The sequence below is a fragment of the Patella vulgata genome, chromosome 6, assembly GCF_932274485.2.
Source record: "Patella vulgata chromosome 6, xgPatVulg1.2, whole genome shotgun sequence".
Classification (NCBI taxonomy): Eukaryota; Metazoa; Mollusca; class Gastropoda; family Patellidae; genus Patella; species Patella vulgata.
Window position 1 is genome coordinate 25717258 of NC_065884.2, and position 26735 is coordinate 25743992.

Genomic DNA, 26735 nt, shown 5'->3' on the forward strand with positions numbered 1-26735 from the left:
TAAATTATATTGTCGTTCTTGTATACAATCGTACCAGTTCAATGGCTTTTTACTTATTCGAGGGATTGGATGGCCGAATGGTTAGAGCAGGCGCGTTGTATCATAAGGTCTGTCATTGAGTTAACTGTTGTGGTTTCATTTTCCCGGTTGTACTTGACAAGGAGTAGGGTCGCCTGTCCAACGTTGTGGGTTTTCTCTGGGCCCTCTGGTTTCCTCCCACTACTAAAGGTCCCTACACACAAGCAAATTATTGAAATAAAACTGAACCATATGCCAGTCCTGAAATGACCAAGTCTGTGTCGAGTGGACATTAAACTCATATCTCTCTAACGTCCCTTGTGTTGTTTCAATATATTGCTTAATTTCTCGCTCTCGACCATTAAACCACACATGATGTTCACATTTTTTTCACCAAGGCACCTTCCTAGGAAATAAAAAAAAACTTTGAAATTCATATTTTTACAATTGAATTCATTGAAAATAAGTTATAATTTGCATTATTAGTTTTCTTATTTAATTTTCATGACAATCGTTAGCCAACACAAACATGCAATAATCCATGAAAAATGTTAATTTTAAAGTATAATATTGAACAGTAAACATATAAGCAGTTTATAAGCAAGCACACTACAAACTGACAATATATGTCAACATGGATTTTATACGTACTACTGCATTCTAAACCCAATATTTCCTCCTTCTCCTTATAACGGCTTAATCTAAAAATAAAAGATAAAAACCTTCCAATGATAACAGATTAAATAAAGTAAACTACTATTAGGGTTGCAATTTTATCATTTTATGTCACCATATTAACAATTGTACATGCTTTTTTTGAAAATAATTTATAAGAATACTGGTGCTGAAGTATTGAAGAAATTTGCACAGAAAGTTGGTGTCTCGAGTACAAGAGAAAGAATTGAAGTTTTGAACGAGTTAAATGATGCAATTGAAAAAAATGGTGAATTTAATGCTATTCTTTTTTTTTAACAATTAATTCGTTGGTGAACTGTCAAAAGGGTATATCTCGGGAAATTCGTCAAATACACTTTTTTGCATTTTTAAAATCTCCCAATTAATATGCACATTTCTGTCTAAGCTGTGTATCTCTACGCCAATTAGAACTGTTCTGGGTATTATGTGTCCAAATGTTGTATCTTGGTTTGTGGAAATTTTGAAATGCAAAGTGTTCTATTTCTTAATCTTTAGAAATTCTTAGATACACCCTTTTGACACTTAACCGGCCCGATATGTTAATATTGTAGTATTAAAGACTGTGATGAATTACTACATAGCATAAATTATGACTTTTAATATTTATTAGGTTTGTTAAGAAAAGTCTGCACCATGTAATTTTTTTAATATTCTATGGTTTTCCACTTTCCCAGACAAACATTGCTTAAGATTGTCATACCAATAATTATTACCAGCAGCTGTACAAATCAGTTTTTAATGTATAAGTTTTAGTCTTTGGAAATTATGAATTTTTTAATTCTCTGAATGTTTTTTATTGTAGAAATCCCTGAAGTTGCTGTGAAGGGTATTGTCAAATTTCTTGTCACAACTCTAGGATATTATAGAGATAGAAGATCAGTTAAGGCAGTATTACAGGTTATACAATGTCTTACCAAAGTATACCCAGATGCTACTGTTAAACAAATTGTATCAAGTTTAACACCATTTGCTGAAGGACGGGTTAGAAATAGTCCACTGTGGTAAATATTTCTTCATAATCTGTATCATTCAAATTCATTAGACAATGCAAATACCTATTTAAGACAACAAATCAATTGTCTTCCTTGATTAATAAAAAGTGATATGTAAGTTTTCCTTTCTAAAAAAAACCAAACAAATGAAAAACTTACAGTATGTATATATGGTTTCACAATAACTTTATTGTCCCCCGCCTTTCGAAGAAAGCAGGGGACTATTAAAATGGATTTGTCCGTCTGTCTGTCAGTCACACTTTTTGGGACACAATAACTCTCCTTCTAATTAAGCTAGAATGTTCAAACTTGGAGTGGGTGTTTATTAGGTCAATGCCTCGATGGAGTTCGGAGATTAGCATTTTCTGCTTAGGGTAAGCAGAGATAAGCAATTTGATTGGTTGATGCTTTGGTTCTAATTAAGTGAGAGTGATGAAACTTGGTGTAGTTTCATTACATCAATACCTTGACTAAGTTCGATAATGAGCATTTTCTGCTCAGGGTAAACAGAGCGATAAGCAATTTGATTGGCCGAGACTTTGGAACACAATAACTCTCCTTCTAATTGAGAAGATAAACATTGTCTGCTTACAGTAACCAGAGATAAGCAATCTGATTGGTTGATGCTTTGGGGCATGATAACTTTGGTTTTAATTAAGTGAGAGTATAGATTCATTATATCATTACCTTGACTAAGTTCGATGATGAGAATTTTCTGCTCAGGCTAAGGAGCGATAAGCAATTTGATTAGTCAAGACTGTGGAATATAACAACTCTGCTTTTAATTAAGGTAGAATGTTTAAACTCGAAGTAGATGTTCAAGGATTAACATTTCGAGCTAAAGCTAAGCAGAGCTAACAAATTTCATTGGTCGATGCTTTGGGACAAAATAACTTTGATTCTATCTGATAGAGAGTGATGAAACTTAGTGTATAGTTGATAACCAGTTTGATACTTTTGAAAACAATAAATGTGCGACTAATTATTATGTGTCTTCTATTTATTGTGGGATTTCGGCGGGGGACATCAGCCTCACTGTTGGCTTGTTTCTAATGAATGGATTTTGATGAAACTTGGATTATGCCTCCACCATTACAGACACTCATCAAGTTCAAACATAAATTTCATCCATGCCTTGTGTATTTAATTGCTCTACTGCAACACAATAATTTTATTTTTTCTAGAGAATGAATGAATTTTGATAAAACTTTGAATATACTTTTATCAACAGTCACTCATCTTAAGTATGAATTTCTTATGCCATCCATGCATACTGAATTATTCTACTGATATCTAATTAGTAGTCGCATATTTTGAGATTGCTTCTATGTATTCAGTTTTGTCTTTCTCTGTTTTATAGAAATAAGGACTTATGCCCCAAGTGTAATTAATAGACTTAAATTCTTCTTGCACACTTTTATAACGTTTTGATCCCTTTTTTTTGACTACTACATATGTCATTTAGTGTTTACTTGACTTTTTACTACATAAATGGTTACTTGTAAAGAATTTTCTTTCAATGTGCCTACATTTATATTTCATGTAGCACATAGCCGATCATGACTCACACTAGTATTTTACAACAACTTGGAATATACTTCATTATCACAGTCACTTGAATATGTTCTATCATCCGTCTACCGTACTTCTTGTGAATAGATATCAACTAAAATATGAATATGTCGTCAGTGTCTAGCCTGATACCCAATACCAATCAATTCTATCGGTGTACTTACCCTAAAACCCTTTCCTTAAATCACAACATTGTGTTTAGAAAATGAAAAGTATCAAATCGAAATCACTTTAACTTGAACCTTTCCTGTACATGTAAACTAAGTCATAAACATCTTAAATCACCACATTCTGATAAAAACAGAAACAAAAAAATATGAAATCGCCTTCATCTATAGTGTAAACCTATTTCTGAAATTTCAGTCGAAGTGCATCAGGAGAAAGCGTAGTGGCATTATCATGGACCTGCTGTATTTTGTCTACATTACTGGCATCACCTAAAGGAGTAGATGATTTAATATTACAACAAATGGTAAAAATTTCAAATTGTACTTCATTTTTTAATGCCAGGTTTTAATATCACTCCAATTACATGTTTATCTGTGGTTGAGGGGTTGGATGGCCGAATGGTTAGCACGTGTGCGCTGTATCATAAAGCCTGTCATTGAGTCAACTGGTGGCGTGGTTTCGAATCCCCGGTTGTACGTGACAAGGAATAGGGTCACCTGTCCAACCTCGTGGGTTTTCTCCGGGTCCTCCAGTTTCCTCCCACTGCTAAAGATCCCTACGCACAAGCGAATTATTGAAATAAAATTAAACCATATGTTAGTCACGAAATGACGAGTGGCCGTTAAACCCCATTTCTCTCTCTCTCTCTCTCTCTCTCTCTCTCTCTCTTTTATGTGGTTAATATGAGTTAATAAATTTAACTGATCACAGTATACAACAATTTCTCTTCAACTCAGTTTTCAAGTGGACATCTTTTATGTAGTACGTTAATAATCGCATAAGTACTCTATAATTTACTTATTTATATTTTGTTATTTAATTTTGTGCGCTTCGGTTTATTTTAGTCTTGTATCACATGTAAGTATGTATCAAGAAATAGTAAACTATGTGTTTGTATATTGTAGGTTGGTCTTCAGATTACGTTAATTTATAATGCACTATCAGCTAATAACAAGAGCATAAATAAATCAACCTACAGGAAACTACAAACACTCTGGTCACAGGTATGGTTCTAAATGTATTTATTTATTAATATATTTTCCACATGTTGACCACATATATATTTGTGTGGTCAATAATATTTAGATGGACATGCTAGGGATTTTAAATAATGTGTACTACTGATGAGCTACTTGATGATACCCCCTAAATATACCTATATGTCGTTATCATATTTACCTAGTTACTCATTTTATATAAAATGTATGCCAAAATACTATATCTTGAATTGCTTAAATCTGAACTAGATAAAAACTCTTTTTATTTACATTTGGCAATGGATTTGCATACTTTTTTCCACTTATATAAATGAAAACAAAGTGAGACTATTTCTTCAACACAAACCTTCTAGTATTAAAGCCATACTCATATTCTTTCAGGATGCAAGTTTTACAGAGAAATATGCTATGATTGTACAGGAGAAAGAACCAGCTATCATCACAATATGTTGCTGTTCTCTTCTACTCAAATATTTCTACTCGATTAAAAATCAGGAAGCCGTTAAAAAATATAAAGTAAGATATGGTTATAAATAGCATCGTTCATTCATTGGGCTTCTACAGACAATAAGTAACAGAACAGGTTTTCATTCTTATTATAGGATATTGATTTACACAAGTGTTGAATTGAGAAATAGGGTTTAGTATCTACTCAACAAAAATTAGATCACTTTGTACTAACATGATGGATATCTTTATTTCAACAACTCGTCTGCATGCAGGGATCCTTAGCATTGGTGGGAAATCTAAGAAAACCTACACGGTTCAAGCTAGAGATTGAAACCATGTGGCTTGACTCTATGACAGACGTCATGATCTAAAATACATGCATTAGGTTACTCAGCCACCCAAATCCTTTATTTCACATGATACATTACTAATTATGAAAAATTGTGCTTGTATATTTTTGTGCTTGCTTAATTGCTTGTGATAAATTGTGCCTAAGACTGGAAAACATACATAGTATTATTTTTGTTTATTTTTTTTAAATTTTTTTTCCAGGTTCCATTTATAGAAATCTATGTTAAGCAGGTTCTGGCATCAAGAACCAACAACCAAAGACATGTTCTAGTAAGTGTCCTGAAAACATTTTATCATGTATGAATATTCCTGAAATTCATGCAGATCTTAACAGGTTTATTATTATAGTATGTGATTATTGTGATTATCTCATAGTTCTGATATTGAGAAGATTTTCGTGTGTTTTGCTTACAATGAATTGAAAAATGGTGGAATTCATATTTTCACTGTTGCCATAAAATTTAATGTGTGAAAATGATACATAAATGTATATTTTATTCAGAGTTGGAGTATTGAGATTTTACGTCATTGTTCTCATGATGACTTCAAATCACAGATTCTACCAACAACACAGAAAGCTATGTTACGTAACCCAGAGACCATTATGGAATGTAAGTTATCTGTTTGGTTTGCGAGCAATGTTGATTGATATTTGAGATTAGGATTATTGAGAAAAAAATCTCATATTTGTGATACTTACTGAAAAATCATAAAAATATGTAAGAATGTGTGCTTTAACTTGTGATACTGTCCTTTCCTAAATAAAATAAAATGAAAGTAGCTTTTTTTATTTTATTAACAGTATTAAATGTATTTAGCACTTAACTATGAATTCAGTTTATTCACAATATATTGATGTTCATTTTTACAGCTGTAACAGAAATGTTAAATGGAACTCAGTTAGATTTAAGTCAGTATGCTGCAGATATTGGTAAACTTCTTCACAGTAAGCACCTTTTTCAGTATTAAAGAAATTTATTGGTTATAATTCGATATAGATTTGAATCTATATACACACATATTTAATGTGGATCTCAATTGGGATCAAAAAGGTTTTTTTTGTCCTCCGCCAACCGAAGAAAGCATGTGACTATTAAAATGGGTCGTCTGTCTGTCTGTAGATGTAGGTGTTTATTAGGTCGATGCCTTGATGAAGTTTTAAGATGAGCATTTTCTGCTTATGCGAAGGAGGGATAAGCTGAAAAATGGTGGCAGGTATATGCTCTGTGTAATCATTTTTCTTTGGTTACGCCAGATGACCATTGCGTAACCAATTGGTTACATAAAATGGTGGCACTATTTTCATGTTTTATTCAGATTTATATAGTGCTATTATTCATTTCCACTTGCAATGAATGTATTTTTTAAAGAAATGACTTGACTAATTTATATTCTTTTATATTTAATGTTATATTTTGAGGTTAAGTGTTTATGAATTTAATCCCACGGTGTCCCCATTTAAACATTAGAAAAATTATTTTAAGTAACTTAGTAAGCTAGCTGATTGACTTCTTTATCAAAAAGTAATAATTAACCTGTTTTAATTGATCAGAAAGTAGATACAGCCTCACTCATAGGTACAGACTGATTGACAAATAATATTTGTTAACCTCGACACTCTATAAACAAAGTCTCAGAAGGAAACAGAATGATCTGATGTGATGAAATAATATTAAAATACACAGGACAGTAAAATCGTTTACATTATTGCTGGAGCGATGCCATGTGATGATGGGGGTCAAAGTGGACGACATACAGATGGGTCATTGGTACCTCTGTACAGCATGGCTATAGTGAAATTCTTTGAAAATATAGCTGACATGTTAAATAGTCATTTTCAAATATTTATGGCATAACTATTCATTTAAAGAATTAGGGATGAAGGGCATTTTTAAATCAACCTGCTTGCAACTGGTCAATACCTGATGTCAAATTATGTGATCTGTCAAAGTACCGGTAAGATGGAGAGATGAAATGCCATGAATGAATGGAGTTTGTGCTGACTGTTAATTTAAAAGCTATAATACTAGTAATTTAGACCTGTGTCACAAAGTCATCCTGTATAAAAATTTATCAAATGTGACTAAATTTGTTAACTTAACTGATATTTCAATTTGCGTAACCAGGAAATCGGTCATATGTTTTTGAGCTGGCGCGACCACACGTAACCGATTGGTTATGTTCGCATGTAATTTCATGGCCTGACACAGTACACTATATTATACTATTCAAAAAAAGTAGGGGATATTTGATTTTTAAGTGTTATTAAAGTCACCTAATGAAACTGACGAAGAAACAAATGACAAAATGAAATGAAGTTCACATTCATCGATTTATTCCAAATGATCGTTAGACTAAGTAAGGCACAGACTGACCATTATAAGGGTAAAATGATACCCGGGGTCAAACAGCAAAGTTACCACAGCATCACAACCAAGTCAGTAACGGGTAAATCCTCCTCTGTTTGCCAAACAAGCATTGATCCGACGTGGCATACTCCTAATGAGACGTCTAAGGTCATTTTGGTCCAGATTGTCCCATTCCTGTTGCAACGCAGCAGCAAGTTCTTGGACATTGGTAGGACGTTGTTGACGTTGACGTAACCTCTGTCCAAGCATGTCCCAGACATGCTCGATGGAGGAGAGGTCGGGACTCAGTGCTGGCCAAGGTAATGTGGTGATGTTCTGTTGTTGGAGGTAACCTGTAACGATCCTGGCCCTGTGACATCTTGCGTTGTCATCCTGGAAGATGAAACGGCGGCCATGACGTCGTGCGAACGGCACAACATGGACTGCCAAGATGTTGTCCCGGTAGTACTGGCCTGTAACACGCCCTGCAACAACATGTAAAGCCGTTCTTCCAGCAACAGTGATGCCTCCCCACACCATAACAGAACCACCCCCAAATCGATCATGTCTGATGACGTTAACGTCTTGGAAGCGCTCGTTTCGACGACGCCACACCCTCCTACGTCTGTCCAAACCTTGACTCATCTGAAAACATCACATTGCTCCAGCGTCGATTATCCCAGTGTTGACGATCCCTACACCAACGACGTCTTGCCTGAATGTGATGATCTCTTAAACAAGGGATCACGCGAGGACGTCGGGCGCGTAGGTGACCCCTATGCAGTCGATTCCGAATCGTCTGGCCACTCACTCTCACACCAGTGTTTGAAGACGAGCGCTGATCTGATTTGCTGTGATGACACGATTTCTCAAGGCCAAGGTACGGATAAATCGATCCTGGGCTTGAGTTGTCGCCCTTGGTCGACCTGAGCGTGGTCTGTCCTGTACAGATTGTGTATCACGGTATCTGGACCATAGCCTGCTTATGACAGACTGAGAAACATTCATCGTCCGCGCCACAACCGCCTGTGTTGTGCCGATCTGTAGCATGCCAAGGGCACGTAACCTTTCATTTTGGGTAAGCCGACGCATATCAAAATTTGTTTTCTGGTCACTAAAACAATTAAACTGATGTTTCCACCCTGGAATTCAATGCCACAATGACTGTAACATTCAAAGTCAGAGTCGTGCAAATCTTGGGTTTGACCCCCATGATGATCCCAAGCATCACCTGCATTCCATGCGGTAGCTATTGGTGCGTTTGGGCGTCACATGTAACTGGAAATGTTTCTTCTGTTAGGTTCTATAGTGACTTTTTTCGTAGTCATTTGCATATTTTAGTATTATGCCCCCAAAATCAAATATCCCCTACTTTTTTTGAATAGTATAATTTGGGAATTTTGAATATTATTTACCATATCTTGATGTCTGATTGAGCATATTCCTGGTCGGACATTTGAAAAATAGCTTCCAGAATATACGGGTGAAATCCCAACATTGCACCCTACCGATTTCGAGTTTGCTACTGTTTATATTGTTATGATTTGATTAAAAAATGATTTAAAATCAAGCTCCACTAATCTTCATCACTATTTTACCTAATTATGTATTTTTCCTTTTTGTAGCCCAGTTGATCAGTAAGGATTCTAATTCAAGGAAATTTGCTGAAGAAGGAATGAAGTATTTAGCTGAACATTGTAGTGATGCTGGTGCCATAGAGAAATTAGTTACTAAGACATTTGCTGTACTTGGAGGTAAACTTTACATTTTTACTGGAACAGATTTTCAAATCTTGATATACTTCACTGAAACTAATCTGTTGGAGGGAACTTGAACCTAATCTCTCAAAATATAAAAGGATTTCGATAGTTTTATTCTATAATACATTAATAGTGATATTGATTGTCACCAATACCTATTGTCATCCAATGAAACATTATTTTCTGTTGTATATATGATATCATTTAGAAGTGTTTCATTCAATCTAATGATGTGATGTTTGTAGGATCGGAAGGTAAATTAACAGTGCTAGAACAGAAATTGAGTGTATTGACAGCTATTGGGAATATATTCTATAATACTGTAAGTGGTACAACATCTGTACATAATCTCAGTGTTACAGTATCCGAACTATTTCTTCCTACATTGCAAACTGAAAGTAAGTTGTAAATCATTTATTATTAGAAGTCTGATATGTTGGCTATCTAGCATTGAGATTCTGGCTCAAATCAGAAGATATTAATTAATTGTTGTGGTCCGACTTTCTAAAAAAGCAAGGGACTATTAAAATGGGCTGTGCACTTTTTGAGACATAATAACTCTGCTTTATTAGGAGGATGTCTTGACAGAGTCTGATGATGATTATTTGATTTGTTGATGCTTTGGAACAGGATAACTTTGATTCTAATTGATATAAGCGTGATGAGACTTAAACATGCATTATGTAAGATCTAAATCTGCCTATAGCAGGTCTTTCTTTAGGCCTGAAATGTTATATAAACTATTAATTAGATATTTATTAACATGAAAAGACCATAATCAACTCTTGATGCCTTCTTATATGTACGATTTTCATTGGATTTGAATTCAATCTACTTTTCAACACTCCTTGATGATTAAACACAAAAATGGATAATTGAGACTTTGTTAATTATCGTGACAGCGGTAACAATGACAATCGAGGCTACAGTGATTTAAAATAGGTTTTCGTGGCTTAGAGTAAAGCAATTTGACTGAAATGTTCGGCTTATCCCCTATAGATTATCTAGTTTGAAATATTATAGTGCTAATTACCAGCTCTTTATCTAATGTTATATAATATATCTTTAATATATTGTTTCATTACAGCAGTGTCTTGACTAAGTTTTATTATGAGCATGTTCTGATAAGCAAGTGAGATAAGCAGTTTGATTGATCAGTGCTTTGGAACAAAATAACTCTGCTTCTATTCAACTAATTTATTTTTCAGTACATGAAGGTACATTGGTACATTGTTTATCCATGTTGTCATTATGGTGTTCTAAGTTCTATACAGAAGTTCCTGAAAAACTAACACAGTGGTTTAAGGTATGTGGTCAAATCTTTACTTTGTTTTTGGTAGGGGTTGTCGATTATTTATTACAGTTCTTAATTTATTGAATTTCAAGAACATGTCATAGATCCAAGTTATGTCTTGAAAGTTTCATTTGGTGTACAATTGGGAGGGATAGTGGAATGAGCTTCATCAGTTCTTGTATCATAAATCGTTCAAAATACACATATCAACCTATCATATTATATGAGCCTGATGCTAATTAGAAATTTCATAGATTTAATATTAATTTCTTATATTTCCTTATGTGGATTGAAACCAGGATTTATGATTTCTAAATGTTGATATGTTTTGTGTTACAGAAAGGAATAACTTTGAAAACAGCCACAGCTTCAGTGCGTAATGCCTATATACTATGTATGAATTCAGCCTATCATGGAGATATCCTTCAACAGGCTAATGATGTTTTACCAATATTATTACAAACATTTGAAAAAGCTAATAAACAGTCTAGTCAATCACAACTGGTAACAGAGGCAGTTTCAGCTTCCTTGTTATTATTACGATTATCATTGATAGATATTGATGTTGGTAAGTTTTATAGCCATGTTACCATGTAGTTCTGTGTAATAAGTTATAACCATCATCCAAGAATTATTAGAATTGCTGAATTCTTTCGAAACGGATCTGTTTGATCTCTCTTTTGATATATTATAAAACAAGTTAAAGTCAGATGTGATGTAATCCTTTGATGTTGGTGTTGATGTTATTTCAACTGATGGTATGGGCAACGTGCCAATCGTACATTATTGATACTAGATGAAATATAGGACGACTTCATTGAATTGCATATGCAGGATAGTGTCTTTATTTTAAGTTGTTTAATAGTGTGATATATTGAAACAACACTTGAACCAATGCCCTCGTGTAGTGTCAATAAATTACTTAATGTCTCGTTCTCGACAATTAAACCACACAGAAATGAATATGTTGTCAATTAGTCAGACCTGAATAAAATAATATTGAACATAATCTTTGTTCATGATAGAACATTGTCTGCATATATCGGATTGATCCAATTTTGATAAATAACTGATTTTGTGGTGAACAGACCACTAAAACTAAGATAATAAAATGAAAAATTAATGAAATGGAGCTTGCCATGTCATTGATTGAATTAACATATCTGAATTGTACAATTGTTTTTAATTTAAGTCGGGGGGGGGTTGGATGGCTGAATGGTTAGCGTGCGCGCGCTGTATCATAAAGTCTGTCATTGAGTCGACTGGCGTGGTTTCGAATCCCCGGTTGTACGCGACAAGGAGTAGGGTCGCCTGTCCAACCTCGTGGGTTTTCTCCGGTTTCCTCCCACTGCTAAAGACCCCTACGCGCAAGCGAATTATTGAAATAAATTTAAACCATATGTTAGTCCCGAAATGACCTAGTTTGTGTCGAGTGGACGTTAAACCCCATTTCTCTCTCTCTCTCTCTCTCTCTTTAATTTAAATCAACAAGTTTTATTTCTTTTAATGATATTAATATCTCTCCAAATAAACAGCATTAATTATTTTAATGTTTTGAAAGATGTCATGGTTAGGAAATAGCAGATTTACGCGGTAGCTAGTCTGTTATGTTTTATTTTTCCTGAAATAAGTTGCATTTAATCCCATTGGCCGAGAAAGTTGATCCAGATTTTCAAGTATGGTTCGCCCTTGTTGGTGATGCAGGACGGAGGCTTGTCAAGGACAGCTGTCTAGTTGTTCGGATGGGACGAAAAACCGAGGTCCTGTGTACGCATTGGCGTGCACGTAAAAGATCCTTTGACAGTTGGAATTCGATATAGAAGTAGGCCGTAGTGCCGCTGTCCAGGCAAAATTTTCATCATAGCACACTGTATGGTGTATGCCCGTCTTCATTAGACCAGTTCGGAGCAGAATTTAAGCCATTCATTTTTTATTTACATTAATTTACAGTATACAGGACCTGTTATATTTGTTTAAGATTATTGACTATATTAAATAGCTAGAAAATGTTTAAGTTATCATTTAATGACAATATATAAATGGTGAAGATATTATTTATTAAATGTATTATGTTATATATTTAAAACAGAAAGTAAATTAGCTCAGTTTTGGAGTATTGTCACTAATACAAATAAACAACTATTGGTTAATGAGAAGTTTTTATCGGCTGCTACAGATGAAAGTAGGTATATCATAAGAAATATACTTCAGTTTAAGTGTAAGGAAGAAATAAATATTTTAAGGTTAATCCATAGGTTTTCCGAAGAGATTATGGGAATTATGGTGTGGTGAGAGGCCAATTAGGACGCTAAACCCCATTTCATTTCATTTTCAAATACATTATTTAATAAAGATGTACTATGTTAGCCCTGAAATAAAGTTGTTTATGTTGATTGGAACTTAAACCCCTTTTCTTCCCTTCTATCTAATGACATTTATTTATTAAACAGATCACACCTCTTTAAATGTATAATAGTCCATTATGTTGCATTTCCTTTTAATAAATTTAGTTCCATCCTTGATTATTTACAGCCTTACAAAGCATAGTGACATTGTCTGAGAGGTTGATTCTAGATTTCCCACAAAAGATGAAAGATTCTGTTTGCAAGTAAGAAATAAGTTATTATTATTATTTGTTAAAATTATAAAATATGATTCTTTGGGGGTAGGCCACTATTCACAGGAACCGTCTGGAATTGAATTCTCTCAATCCCTCGAAAGGTGTCAGTTGAGTTAACATGATAATTCCAGATGACGAAGGCATGCAGCTACTGAATATAATACTATCTCTACGAATCATCAAAGCTGAAATATTTGATTCTGTCACAATTATGCTCAAACCACATCAGTTTTTAGTATTGGCCAAACTCTAACTAGACTTAATTCTGTGTAACTTGATTGCAATTCTCTCAATTGGAACATTCCAGACTGACAATCGAGGACCCCTTTTGTGAACTGAAAATTATAAGGGATTTGTCTTTCAATGAGTAATTATGTTTTAAAGTATCAACGTAAACTATGAATTATGGATTTATGTTTTCTTTCAGGCCCTATCATAAAGCATTGATCTACTGTTTAACACGTAATTCATGGTGTGTTAGAAAGACAGCCATGGCTAGTATCAAACGAATTCTATCTTTATTAAGTGGTACGAATATACCATTAGATCTTATAGCTGAACTTGGTGAACTCATAGAAACCCAAAAGGTCAGTTACTTCTTTCCTCATATTCACCTACAATATGTCAGTCATCAGCCATGGAACCAAAGCACTACATGTTTATACAAAAATTTGCTGTGGAACTAAACATCAGAATTATGGCATTAAAGCAAAACTTCAATATAATAATAATTACACATGGAACAAAACCTCATTTTAAAAATTATTAGACATGAAGCTAAATCTTATTATAAATATTATTATAGACATGGAACTAAACCTCATTATAAAGATTATTAGACATAGAGCAAAACCTCATTATAAAAATTATTTGACATGGAGCAAATTAGACATGGAGCAAAACCTCATTATAAAAATTATTACAAATCAGTATCCATACAGCAAAGCATCACTTTACAAATCATAATCTATTGAGCAAAACCTAATGTAAAATTGACTGATACAAAATGTTTGCTGCTTTCTGATAATGCCATCTTAGGATTTAATTACAACTGAAAAAAATTTACCTATTTTCAATCCAGCATTACTTTATTTTTGTATAAAATCTTGAAGGACGGCAATTCCTTTATTTTATTTTCAATGTCACAAGTAACATACAATCTTTTAGTTTATTCTATTACTAATAAAAGTCTTTCTATCAGGTATCAGATTACCAGCAGTATATGAAACAAGATGAAGAGTGGAAAGAGTCCAACCAGGAATCTAGCAGAGTGATCTCCCCTAAAATACTGACTGAGGCACTGATGATTGTTGGTTCTGTAACTAAGGCATCTGGTAAAGAAGCTAAAGCTATCGCCTTATCAACACTTCCTCTCGCCCATAATCCATATATTGGTAAGAATGATAAATTTGTATAAAGCTTGACAATAGTTGTTAAGTTGAGAAATACATAATGTTGAAGTGAATTTAAAAAATCGACTCTTGTCTATTTCTCAAAAGTTTGTGATTGTAATTATTATTAGCTGGTTTCGATCATTGGCAACACACATAGTAGGTTCTTAAGAAACCAAGATTTATGGTATTGTTTTCTTCATGGTGATGCACTTATGTTATGTGAGTAACATCTGTTTAACCTTCTTTTTTTTTCAATTATTGACAAATGGAACTATCATATCTTTTTATAGTTTATCATAATAAAGGTGTCTGGATATCAATTCTACTGAAACTGAAGATTGATCCAGCAAATTTTATAAAGACAAACCTAGAAGCTTGTCTAAAGTTAACAGAAACTGGCTGTAAATTGACTCCAGTAAGTATCAACTAATATTTCTAATAATATTATTATTTTTAATATGCTTTGATACTAATGTATAGTTTCTAAGGCGCTGTTTGTTACCATTTCGACTGGTTATTTACAGATCTGCACAAAACACAATTCTATGGAAACAATTACAAAATACCATTGAAATGATGTATTTACACATCAGGCTTTTGAAATGGGAGTGTTTTATTGAGTTTTAGGTAAAAAAAACCCAAACCCATAGAGGATATTATACCAAAATGTTTATTAGTGACAAAATATTGAGATAAAATATGATTTGTATTTGTTGAGATTGACAGTTGTATTTGTCTTTTGCGAAAAATAGTTGGGTTTTTAAGCCAATGAGTATACAGAATATGATAATTAACACTAATCACTTGTTTGATTCCTCAGGTTTTAACATGTTCATTTATGTCACAACTAATGTTATAGTTTTTCCAAATGAGAAAATGTATTTCTCTATTATTAAAGCAGATGTTAATATATTATTATATTTTATTCATTAGACTGAAGAGAATATTGTCAAGACATTAATCTTATGTTCACCTGATGTTTATCTACCATCATTAATGAAATATGTTCGTGGTCTTCTTACTAACTCAACTATCTATGATGTAACAAAAGATGGTTATGGTATATTTTTAACACCTGAAGGAACACCTTATGATACAACTTTAATAGATAGGTAATTTAATTAGTGGAATAGATAAAACATGTTCTTTAAGATAAGTAATAATGTCAGAAAGGAATGGAATTTCATTCAGACAGATGTCATCCTTTGGGCATAAGCCTTAAAGATACATTATGGGAGATTTTAATAGAGAGTTGGCCATTCTTGCTATAATAGTTCAAAAATAGATGATGAAAGAAGAATATATTAAAAATTTCAGTCAAATTACTTTATTCTGAACAAAGTTATCACTATTGTAATTTTTGACTGGAAATGGGAGTCAACTCTCTCTTCACCGTCTCCAAGAAAAGACAATCGTTTGATTGACAGGCGTTAACTCCACCTACATAATCTCGATTATCAAGTAACGTTTTCAATGGCTGTGGTTTGAGACGGGGTTCCAATTCAATTTGTATCACATTTATTTTTACTACAAATTAAAAATAAGACTTTTAATATATAGATAAGAAGCGAAAGTTTGAAAGGAATGGACCAAATCAATGAGGCATAATTATAGCCGACTTCTTGTTAGCCTGCACGTACTCTTGTGCTGTAACTGGAGCTGCAATTCAACTGGGGTGATGTTAGCTGCGCTTTTTATCAATTTCTATAATTTTTCTGTAAACGCAAGCGACAAAAGAGCGAAGCCTATAATACCGACATCAAAACTCTCATTTTAACCACAACTAAACATAATATCAAGGCCGTATAGATGTATATCGAACTTTCAATCAAATTGACTGACATGCGGCCTCGCTCAACAGCGGCCTCGCTTCGTACAACCTATCATTTAGCCTCAATCTAAAATTATTTCCGGGAGTATGACGTCAACGTAACGGTAAATCTCCGCTTCCGACGCCATTTAAAAATTAAATCAGTCAACGAAATCCTGTTTAAATCCAAGCTGAATCCAAGCCATCCGTGGGTCTACAGAGTTGATTTTGTGCTTGTTGTGTAAATAAAGATCTGATTTATATGACATCTGAAGCCTAAATAAAGACTTGCAATAATCAGATTTAGCTCTTGCATAATGTATGTTTAAGTAGTGACTGACCCAAATATATGACTGATGTTGGCTGCAGTAGCATTTTGCATTTTATACAATAGTAAAGTTTTGTGATACGTTTTTAAAAAGTTATTTGATATTTATAACAAATCTCTTTATTCATAAAGACTATTTTAATATTGTTTTTATTGCCTTCATTTCAAATAAAGAATTGCTGTGTTTGTTTCAACAAGATTTGTTCAGCAGAATTTGAGTAAAGTAATGCATAAGAATAAGCTATTTATATTATTTTACTGATCTCACAAAATGATTCTAGATATTAAAAGAACTAAAATCATTGTATTATAAATCAGTAGTGTAGGCTCAGGTTTGTTTGTGATGTACTGTAATTATATGTATTTAGGTATGTTTTTCTCCTCTAATAGTGCCATGCAGAAGGAAGAAAGTACTAAGAATATAAAGCGTCAGAATAAACTGTATTCCTATGAAGAACAAATGGCTGAAATAGAACTGAGAAAGGTAGACACTTTTTATACGTAATATATGTATGTGCCTGCCTGTCATCAAGGTATTACAATATCAAGTTTATACACTATAAAACTGGGGATACTCAATTGAATACTCAAACAAATAGTTACATTCCAGTGGAAAAGGTGGATTTCAGATTACAACACATGTGGTGACTAATAAATAAGAAATTATCTCAACCAACCACAACAACTAAAACAAGTTTGATTACGTCACGATTCTACTCACACTACCTCAGTTATAGGGATTGACAGTATAGTGACAAAACTGAATTCATTGTCATTCAATTCCAATTCTGTAAATTTGGACTTTTCCAGACAAACATCTTTCATCCCACACAGGTTTTAAGCTTTGCTTTAAGCAAACTTAAATATGTTGATCTTTTAAGATAAGCTGGGAGTTGATTTACATGTACTTTAAAGATATATTTGATATCGGAGAAAAAAGTATTGAATAGTCAAAATGAAATAAAGCTTGTCAGGACGGACACATCAGAACACTCTATAGTTTATTATTTAGGTTGTTCTGATCATTCATCACAAATATCTGCCTTCTATATCTGTTGTGTTTTTTATGCAGGAAATGGAAAAGATAAAAGGTAAAAAAGCAGATGAACCAAAACTTTCTAAAAAGCAAGAAGAAATGTTACAAATGCAATTAAAGGAAGAATCTGCTACTAGAGCTGAGTTGACAAAAGTAAGATTTTATATTTTTGATATCTGAGATATAAATTTAGGTAAATGAAATGTAAATCAATGGATACAAGATATTAAAAAACTATAATTAGATTATAAATTTATAATAAATTAACGCCTACCCTCCAAAAAGGATTGTACCTTCTATCTTCAGTTTTATCCTGTAGCGTTCAGGCACCTTTGCATTTGTGGATCTTTCATCTTTTAGCATATGGTATTACTATTGTATACTATAAAGTTTTGTCTAGTTAAATAGCCTTATTGACAAGCCTGTCTTCATTAGCCTGGATAGTGCAGAAAAGTAGGACATCAAATCATCAGAGGTGGTGCCAGCCGCTGGTGGATGGAGGGGCAAAGCTGGGGGTTTTGAGGGGCTTTTGCCCAAAAATTTTTGAAAAATAGACTGCCAGAAATGCAGTCTAGCAGTATTTCAGACACTGGTCCTCGAGATAAAGCTGGTTTTACTCAGAAACACTGAAAATTATAAACCACTGCAGGCTGCTATCAGAACAACCAAGAATAACGATTTTGATGCAAACTTATTGCTAAATCATTCCCGAATTCAAACTAGGACCATTTTTGAATTTGGGTATATTTTAGCAAAGCGAGCAACCACATTGTCCAGGTCCAACTTCATTGGCCGCTCCCTGTGGAAACTTATTACAGCCAAGTTGCGGAGACGCTTGTCACCACATTCCACCTGCTCCCTAATCACTAACTTATCCAACTAGAGAGTTAGGTGTCAAATAAACAGACTGAGTGAAACAAAGTAAATGAATACTCTCACCGCTTTGAACCTATACCCCAAAAGTTTGAGGATCGTAAAAATCACTTGTCATTTATACATGTCGTCGCCCCTGTCCGTCCGTCCATCCGTCCGTCCACAATTGTTTGTGAACAGTCTACAGGTCACAATTTTTATCCGATTTCAATGAAACTTGAAATATAGGTTTATCACCCTAAAATCTCGGGTTCCTTTCGATATTGGCATCTATTGGACCGTAACTTCATGGATTATGGCCCCTGATTGTACGAAAAATCATGTTTTTGGCTTGTGAACACTGTAGAGGTCACAATTTTTATCCGATTTTGTTGAAACTTGAAATGTAAGTTAATAACCCAAAGATCTCAGTTCCTTTCGATATTCGCACATATCGGACCGTAACTTCCTGAATTATGGCCCCTGATTGTACGTAAAAATGCGTTTTTTGGCTTGTTGACCCTATAGAGGTCATAATTTTTATCCGATTTAAAAAACTGTATTATTATATCACCGTTAAACCCTAAGGACGGTTGAGTTCGAATTTCGTGAAAAATTATAACACAAAGATCTTGGTTCCTTTCGATATTCGCGCATATCGGACTGTAACTTCATGAATTATGGCCCCTGATTGTACGCAAAAACGTGTTTTTTGGCTTGTGGACCCTATAGAGGTCATAATTTTTATCCGATTTAAAAAACTGTTATAAAATATCACTGTTACACCCTAAGGACGGCTGAGTTCGAATTTCGTGAAAATCGGCCTAAAACTGACAGACAAAATGGCCGCCCTTCGTTCTCAAATAGCGTAAAAATATGGTATATCAAGGTTGTGGACCCTAGAGAGGTCACAATTTTAATCCGATTTTGTTGAAACTTGAAATGTAAGTTTATAACCCAAAGATCTCGGTTCCTTTCGATATTCGCGCATATCGGACGTAACTTCATGAATTATGGCCCCTTATTGTATGACAAATCACGTTCTTAGCTTGTGGACCCTATAGAGATCATAATTTTTATCCGATTTAAAAAAACGTTTTATTATATCACCGTTAGACCCTAAGGACTGATGAGTTCGAATTTCGTGAAAATTGGCCCAAAACTGACAGACAAAATGGCTGCCGTTCGTTCTCAAATAGCGTAAAAATATGGTATATCAAGGTTGTGGACCCTATAGAGGTCACAATTTTTATCCGATTTTGTTGAAACTTGAAATGTAAGTTTATAACCCAAAGATCTCGGTTCCTTTCGATATTCGCGCATATTGGACCGTAACTTCCTGAATTATGGCCCAAAACTGACAGACAAAATGGCCGCCCCTCGTTCTCAAATTGCGTAAAAATATGGTATATCAAGGTCGTGGACCGTATAGAGGTCACAATTTTTATCCAATTTTGTTGAAACTTGAAATGTAAGTTTATAACTCAAAGATCTTGGTTCCTTTCGATATTTGCGCATATCGAATTGTAATTTCCTGAATTATGGCCCTTGATTGTAGGAAAAATCACTTTCGTTTTAGCTTGTTTTCTATCCATCTCTCGAAAATGTGGGCGTATCCTGCCAGGCAGCCGCTGGTTTATAGTACGTTTATAGCAGGATGGGTTCGGTAAGAAATCACTTGGACTCATGACATGAAAGTCTATGACTGATAACATATATATCAGGTTTGGAATTTCAGAATTTCAAACATTTCTTCTCTGAGTTAAACCTCTGTTTTATTTGAATATGTCATCCTGTGTGTTTGTCTAATTAAATGATTCTACATTTGTATATAATCATTTCAGTTACATGATGAAGTATGTTGTGCTTGTACATCATTAGCAGCAGCTATTGAGGGAAATAATTATTCCTGCTCTTCACAGATGAAGGAAATATTGTCCTTGGTAACACCGCTATTACAGTCACCACTATCCGCTCCTATTGCAAGTGAATTCTTCCTGAAGTTAGCAAAGCATGTCTTTGAAGATGTTAACTTAGGTCAGTTTTATAACCATGATCTTTGAAGTGGATAAACCTCTTCTACTTTTATATAATTTCAAAATAATGTGTTGAATTGGGTTAATCTGATGTGTTATTTTCACCTGTCACGATTTTAGGGACACATTAATTGTAGGTAGAATGTTCAAACTTTTTAAAGTTGATGCTCATGAGTAGATGAATGCCTTGACAAGATATTAATAATTGTCAATGCTTTCGAACACTATAATTTTGATTCAAATTAACTGGGAGCCACGAAATTTGGTGTATTGTTTAATTACATGGATACCTTTGATAAGAAGCATTTTCGGATTAGGTAATATTTAACATTGGTTTTCTGTATGGACGTAAAATCAACACATAAAATCAAGTAAAAAATGACAGTTTTATATGTAACCAAGACGAAAGAAGGAATGTCGTTTTATTTTTTTTCCTGATCTTTTAAAATAATGCTAGCTTGTTAATCTCAAAATGTGGTAAGACTGATTTTTCTTAATCCTTTATCTCAACTATACTCCATCTGATGTTAATTTTTTCTTATTGTTATTATTATTTTATATTATAAACAGCTGAATTGGTTGGTAATGTTACACTACGACTTCTAGATCCAAAATGTCCCATCAATCCTCACTGGACTAAAGAACCAATCCCATTGCAAGCTATAAGAGCAGTGATGGCGCTAGTAGAGAAATCAATATCGAATGACAATGATGATGTAGAGGAGGAAGTAGAAGAAGGAGACAATGATGACCCAAAACTTTTCCCAGCCTCAACTTTTGCATACATATATTATTTACTATTTGCTGTATTGAAAAATGGTGGTGCCGTTGTTTCTAAAAATGATGACGTCAAGAGTCTTGCCATTCAACTTATTTCGGAGCATGCTCAGATGAGAACAACTGATGAAGATGAGGTTAACAATATTTTTTGGCAATTTCTATAGATATCAATCTCAAATTTGTTTTTAAAAATAATTGGTTTTATCATAAGTTTTTAGTAAAATATTGTCATATTAACTGTATAATATCGAATAAACATAGAAATTATTTGGAAACTTAAAATCTGATTCATTGAATTTTAGAAAATTTGGGCAAAATATTTGTAAAATATGCCATAATTGAGATTAGATTCATTAAATTAATCCTGTCAATTATTGTAATTTTTAAAAAAAGACAAGTCTTTTAGGTCAATCCTCTTTAAAATAAACATTAGATTAATAGGATTCTTACAGATTGATGTCAGAAGAATCCTAATTCATAGTGTTCTTCTTGTCTACCCATATAAAATAAAATAGATCCATATGCTATATATTCAGCAACTACTCTCCTGTAGGAAATTGATTTTTTTTTTTTTTTTATCGAAGAAAACTTATTCTTTCATTGAGTATGATAATAAAAATGATTTAAAATTTTTAGTATGACCCAGAACTTCTACCGAGAGAGCAATTATATCAGCTACTGTTTCAACTCATTGGAACTATGGATGATAAACTACAACAAGATGCAGTGGATGCCATTTTAGAGGTTGCAAGGTGTGGTAATGGTGACCAAGGAGCAACACGTGTAACACCAGCGGAGATAAATGAGATACTTACTGCTCTTCAGTCACCTTGTATGACTGTCCGTGATGTAGCCTTACAGGTAAATTTATACAGTAATCATCACTTCCGAGTCATCTAAGATTTTCAGTTTTTCATTCTGGATTGAATATTCATGTTCTCAGACTGAATTAAATTTTCATATTCTTGTTCTGAATTAAATTTTCATTTTCTTGGTCTGTATTAAATTTTCATATTCTTGTTCTGTATTAAATTTTCTAATTCTTGTTCTGTATTAAATTTACATGTTCTTATACTGGATTATATTTACACAATGTTCTCATACTGGATTGAATTTTCATTTTCTCATGTTTCCTCCCACTGTTAAAGATCCCTACACACTAGCGAATTATTGAAATGAAATTGAACCATATGTTTGTCCCGAAATGAACTAGTTTGTGTTGAGTGGATGTTAAACCACATCTCTCTCTCTCTTTCTCTCTCTAAAAACTAGATAATGTAAATGGAATTTGCTGAAAATTTCAGTCAAATTGATTTACTCTGAACCAAGATTTTAGCGACTGAATTTTGGGCCTAGCCTCGATCATCATTACTAAAGTCGGTACGATAAAAAAACATAGTCTCGATTATCCATTTCATGATTAAATCAAGAATGAAAGTGGAGCAGCAAATGGTAACCTAATCCAGTAAACATCACAGGCTAGTGTTGACATCGAGAGTTTAAATTTAGATAACATTCAGGCCTAAAGAAAGACCTGCAATAGACTGATTTAGCTCTTGCATAATGTATGTTTCAGTTCTATACTACCATCTATTGATGATAATTATCTTCTATATTATTTCAGTGTTTAATGGTATTAAGTTCCATACTACCATGATAATTATCTTCTATATTATTTCAGTGTTTAATGGTATTAAGTTCTATACTACCAACTATTGATGATGATTATGAACTGGGATTAAATATCTCTAAACGTGTATGGATAGCATCTAATGATGTAGAAGAATATATCAAAGATTTAGCTGTAAAGTAAGACTATTTTGAAGATCTTGTAAAATATGTGTTTGAAAATAGAGAACTCTCTGACTTGATGTTCAGTGAATTCTGACTTATCCAGTAAAATAAAACCAAAAAGATGTGTATGAATTTCACTAAATTATTATAGGTGTTGCCATTCTAGTGCTACCGTTAATTAAAGAATTCATTAGGAACCTTTTTGCACTTTCAATATGGCATTCCACTTCTTAAAAATTAAGACGTTTTTACTGGATCATTTTCTTCAAGATGCATTATGTAAGAAGTTTTGACAAAATGGAGTGTAGATCTTTTATTATGGTAGCAACGGTAAATAAACTATTATATGGTTGCAGTGCTTTAATCTACTTAAAATGGGAGCCCTTGTCATGTGAATAGATGTCTCAGTAATTATTTATATAACACTTGAATCAAGAAAAAAAACGGCAATAGCCAGATTTAGCTCTGACATAATGCATCTTTATTTATGATTAATATGACCATTACAGTTCTATTATCACCGGGACACACTATTTTAAATTATTTTTTTTTAAAAGATTAAAAACAACTTTAAAGCTAAATGAACCAGCAGAGGAGATCTGCAGTTCTTTGGTAGAAGATATTATACACACAGAGGAGGTGATTAGAATAGCTGCGGCTAATACTATGGCACAGGTTCTAGAATGTCATCCATCACATGTGTCATCTATTCTCTATCAATTACTTGATCTCTATGAACAGAAATTATATGTAAGTAGGAATATTGATAGACCATTTCTATGTTTAACCCTTTTTGTTGCTTATGATACAGAAATGTCACTTTGAGAATGGACCTGCTTTTATTCATAGGTTAAATTTTACTCTGCTAAAAAGAATATATTTTTTATATTGTTGATTTCTCATATAAGTAACCGACAAAAATCTGAACAGATGAAAGAACCAAAATACAATTTAAACAAACTCTCCAGACTAAGTAGTACTAATTCCCCAGCTGTACATGATCTTTAACCAGAACTACTCTTTGCATATAATAATATAGTATATATTAATATAGATGTTTATAATGAGGTACATGTATCAACATTTATGAACTGACACATATAGAAAAGGGTGTTCCTAAACCGTAAGTCAGATAATCAGAAAGACGAAGTAAAGCTTGATTTGTAGAACTGCTAAATTTTTAAAATTCTTCTTGAAAACATGAAAGTGAGGTCAGTAGACATTTTAGAAAGTTTCTTTAATGGAAATCTATATTTAATATTTTTGTTCATAAATTTGTAGATGCCTCCACCAATAACTGATGAATTTGGTCGTCTAGCTGATGAACAACCACCCGACATGTGGCCAGCACGGTCAGGTATTGCTTTAACTTTGTGTAAAATCGCCTATGTGCTACCTGAATCTGAGGTGGCACCATTGTTTGAGTTTTATGTTCCGGGTGGTTTGGGTGATCGGAATGCTGAGGTTCGAGCTTTGATGAGAGACGCAGCTTTGGCCTGTGTTGAAAAACATGGAATGGTTGGTATATTTATTTTTACGTTATCGACTTTTAAGTGCTGTTAAAATTAACTTTTTGGAACATTATTGTACACATTAAAGAATACACTAATTCCCTCTGAAAGAACTATAAGATATTTTGATGCTATTGTTTCCATTCAAGAATTGGAATTTTGTATCTTGATTAAGCGTTAGAATCGGTAGTACCACATTTTTTATTATGCAATATGTTCAACAAAAGGTAATTCTGCCTTATGAAAATATTAGATTTTTAAGAAAATGTTAAATTGATTTTTACTTTGTAGACCAAGGTTGACACACTTCTGCCAGTATTTGAAAATTTCCTGACAACAGCTCCAGAAACCCAGGAATATGATGCCATTCGTCAAAGTGTAATCATTCTAATGGGAACATTGACAAAACATCTTAATCTGGATAATAATCCAAAAGTCAAACCTGTAGTAGCACAATTAATAGCAGCATTGTCCACACCATCTCAAGGAGTAAGTGACTTGTATAGCTTAAACAGAACAGATACCAATATCTGTTTAAATACATGAAAATCATATTCAACCACAGATCATTTCTCGTTTCATTATTTTATTTTTCTAATTCTTGTTTTTGTCTGTCCCTTTGACAGTAGAACCCAGGAAAGCGTTTAATGTAGGAGATTAGCCTATGATATTATCTGTCTAGTCGAGATTTCTGCGAGGTCTGCCTGGAATTTTGGAAGTAGTGAACAAAACACATTCACCTACATGACCCCAGACATGGCTCATTAAGCAAAACGGTCCAATCTATTTGATGTGTTAACCACCCAAAATATTTAGAAAAAAAAAAGAAACAAAATTTAGATGTGTAATTTAATCTGATTGTATCAAAGGTATTAATACAAACAGAATCTTCGATATATGAGGAGAGGATAGGTTAAACTTGTCTGTGATCTCAGTACAGATTTTCCTTCTGAATAAAAGCATTATTATGAAGCACTCACATGAGATAATTTTAAACCTGCAATTTCATATTTTTAAGTTATATTTTTAAAATTTATTAAAATAAAGCCTTAAAATAGATGGTATCTATAAACAGTCCTACCTTGTTAAATAATAATCCTATTAATCCTATAATTCACTATTGTCAGTTGAGAAATTGGCAAAAATATCATTTTCAACTTTGAATTCAAATGTTTGAAGATAGCTATTCCATGGATGGAATAGAAAAACAAGGGAGGTAATTGGGTTATTATTTCTGGGGTCAAAGTATTTTTAAGAGGCAGAATAATACCTATAATCGTATAATAGTGAGTTGACAACCTATTGAGCAAAAGACATAGAAATAATTATGTTTTGGCTTTCTTAGAAAATATGAAATTATCGCTTTAACAGAAAATAATGAAATTTTAATTACTACATGTGTACTATTTCCTTAAATACTGTTCTATCAATAACTTTCAAATCTGCTCTTTTGCTGCAAGTGACATTAAATGTGACCAAGACATTAATAAAATATTGTATAATTTTATTTGATTTTTGTATGATAGGTACAAGAAGCTGTAGCTAACTGTTTACCACCTCTAGTAGCAGGTATTAAAACCGAAGCACCAGCTTTAGTAGAGAGATTATTGAAAACACTTTTAGAATCAGAAAAATATGCTGAAAGACGAGGTGCTGCATATGGTTTGGCAGGTTTTGTTAAAGGTTTAGGTATTATGTCACTTAAACAACAAAATGTGATGACAACCTTGACAGAAGCTATACAAGATAAAAAAGATCCTGTTAAAAGAGAAGGTAACATTTCTAATATCTCTGTAAAAGATGACTGCTTTCAACACTGGACGTCACATCTCGCGGCGTCAATCATTGGCTCAATGGCGCGTGCATTGTGTACTTAAGACATTACTGGTTCGAGCAGAATGTTGCTTTTTACTCATTTTAATACCCA

The 26735-nt window shown here is 33.3% G+C and overlaps 1 protein-coding gene across 1 annotated transcript in view; it reads left to right on the forward strand.

The window, feature by feature from the left end:
* The window catches only part of LOC126824888 (eIF-2-alpha kinase activator GCN1), a 45615-nt gene that overhangs the window by 661 nt on the left and 18219 nt on the right, over positions 1 to 26735 (forward strand). Inside the window, exons 2-29 of the mRNA XM_050554315.2 lie at positions 853 to 961; positions 1517 to 1715; positions 3642 to 3750; positions 4352 to 4450; positions 4826 to 4960; positions 5447 to 5515; positions 5748 to 5856; positions 6117 to 6191; positions 9219 to 9347; positions 9599 to 9751; positions 10562 to 10659; positions 10987 to 11215; positions 12737 to 12829; positions 13180 to 13255; positions 13695 to 13854; positions 14469 to 14661; positions 14952 to 15076; positions 15595 to 15773; positions 17190 to 17283; positions 17872 to 17988; positions 20532 to 20724; positions 21294 to 21637; positions 22140 to 22364; positions 23185 to 23312; positions 23855 to 24047; positions 24579 to 24815; positions 25100 to 25297; positions 26335 to 26581. Coding sequence (XP_050410272.2) covers positions 853 to 961; positions 1517 to 1715; positions 3642 to 3750; positions 4352 to 4450; positions 4826 to 4960; positions 5447 to 5515; positions 5748 to 5856; positions 6117 to 6191; positions 9219 to 9347; positions 9599 to 9751; positions 10562 to 10659; positions 10987 to 11215; positions 12737 to 12829; positions 13180 to 13255; positions 13695 to 13854; positions 14469 to 14661; positions 14952 to 15076; positions 15595 to 15773; positions 17190 to 17283; positions 17872 to 17988; positions 20532 to 20724; positions 21294 to 21637; positions 22140 to 22364; positions 23185 to 23312; positions 23855 to 24047; positions 24579 to 24815; positions 25100 to 25297; positions 26335 to 26581 — 4315 coding nt within the window. The remainder of the gene's footprint in view (positions 1 to 852; positions 962 to 1516; positions 1716 to 3641; positions 3751 to 4351; positions 4451 to 4825; positions 4961 to 5446; positions 5516 to 5747; positions 5857 to 6116; positions 6192 to 9218; positions 9348 to 9598; positions 9752 to 10561; positions 10660 to 10986; positions 11216 to 12736; positions 12830 to 13179; positions 13256 to 13694; positions 13855 to 14468; positions 14662 to 14951; positions 15077 to 15594; positions 15774 to 17189; positions 17284 to 17871; positions 17989 to 20531; positions 20725 to 21293; positions 21638 to 22139; positions 22365 to 23184; positions 23313 to 23854; positions 24048 to 24578; positions 24816 to 25099; positions 25298 to 26334; positions 26582 to 26735) is intronic.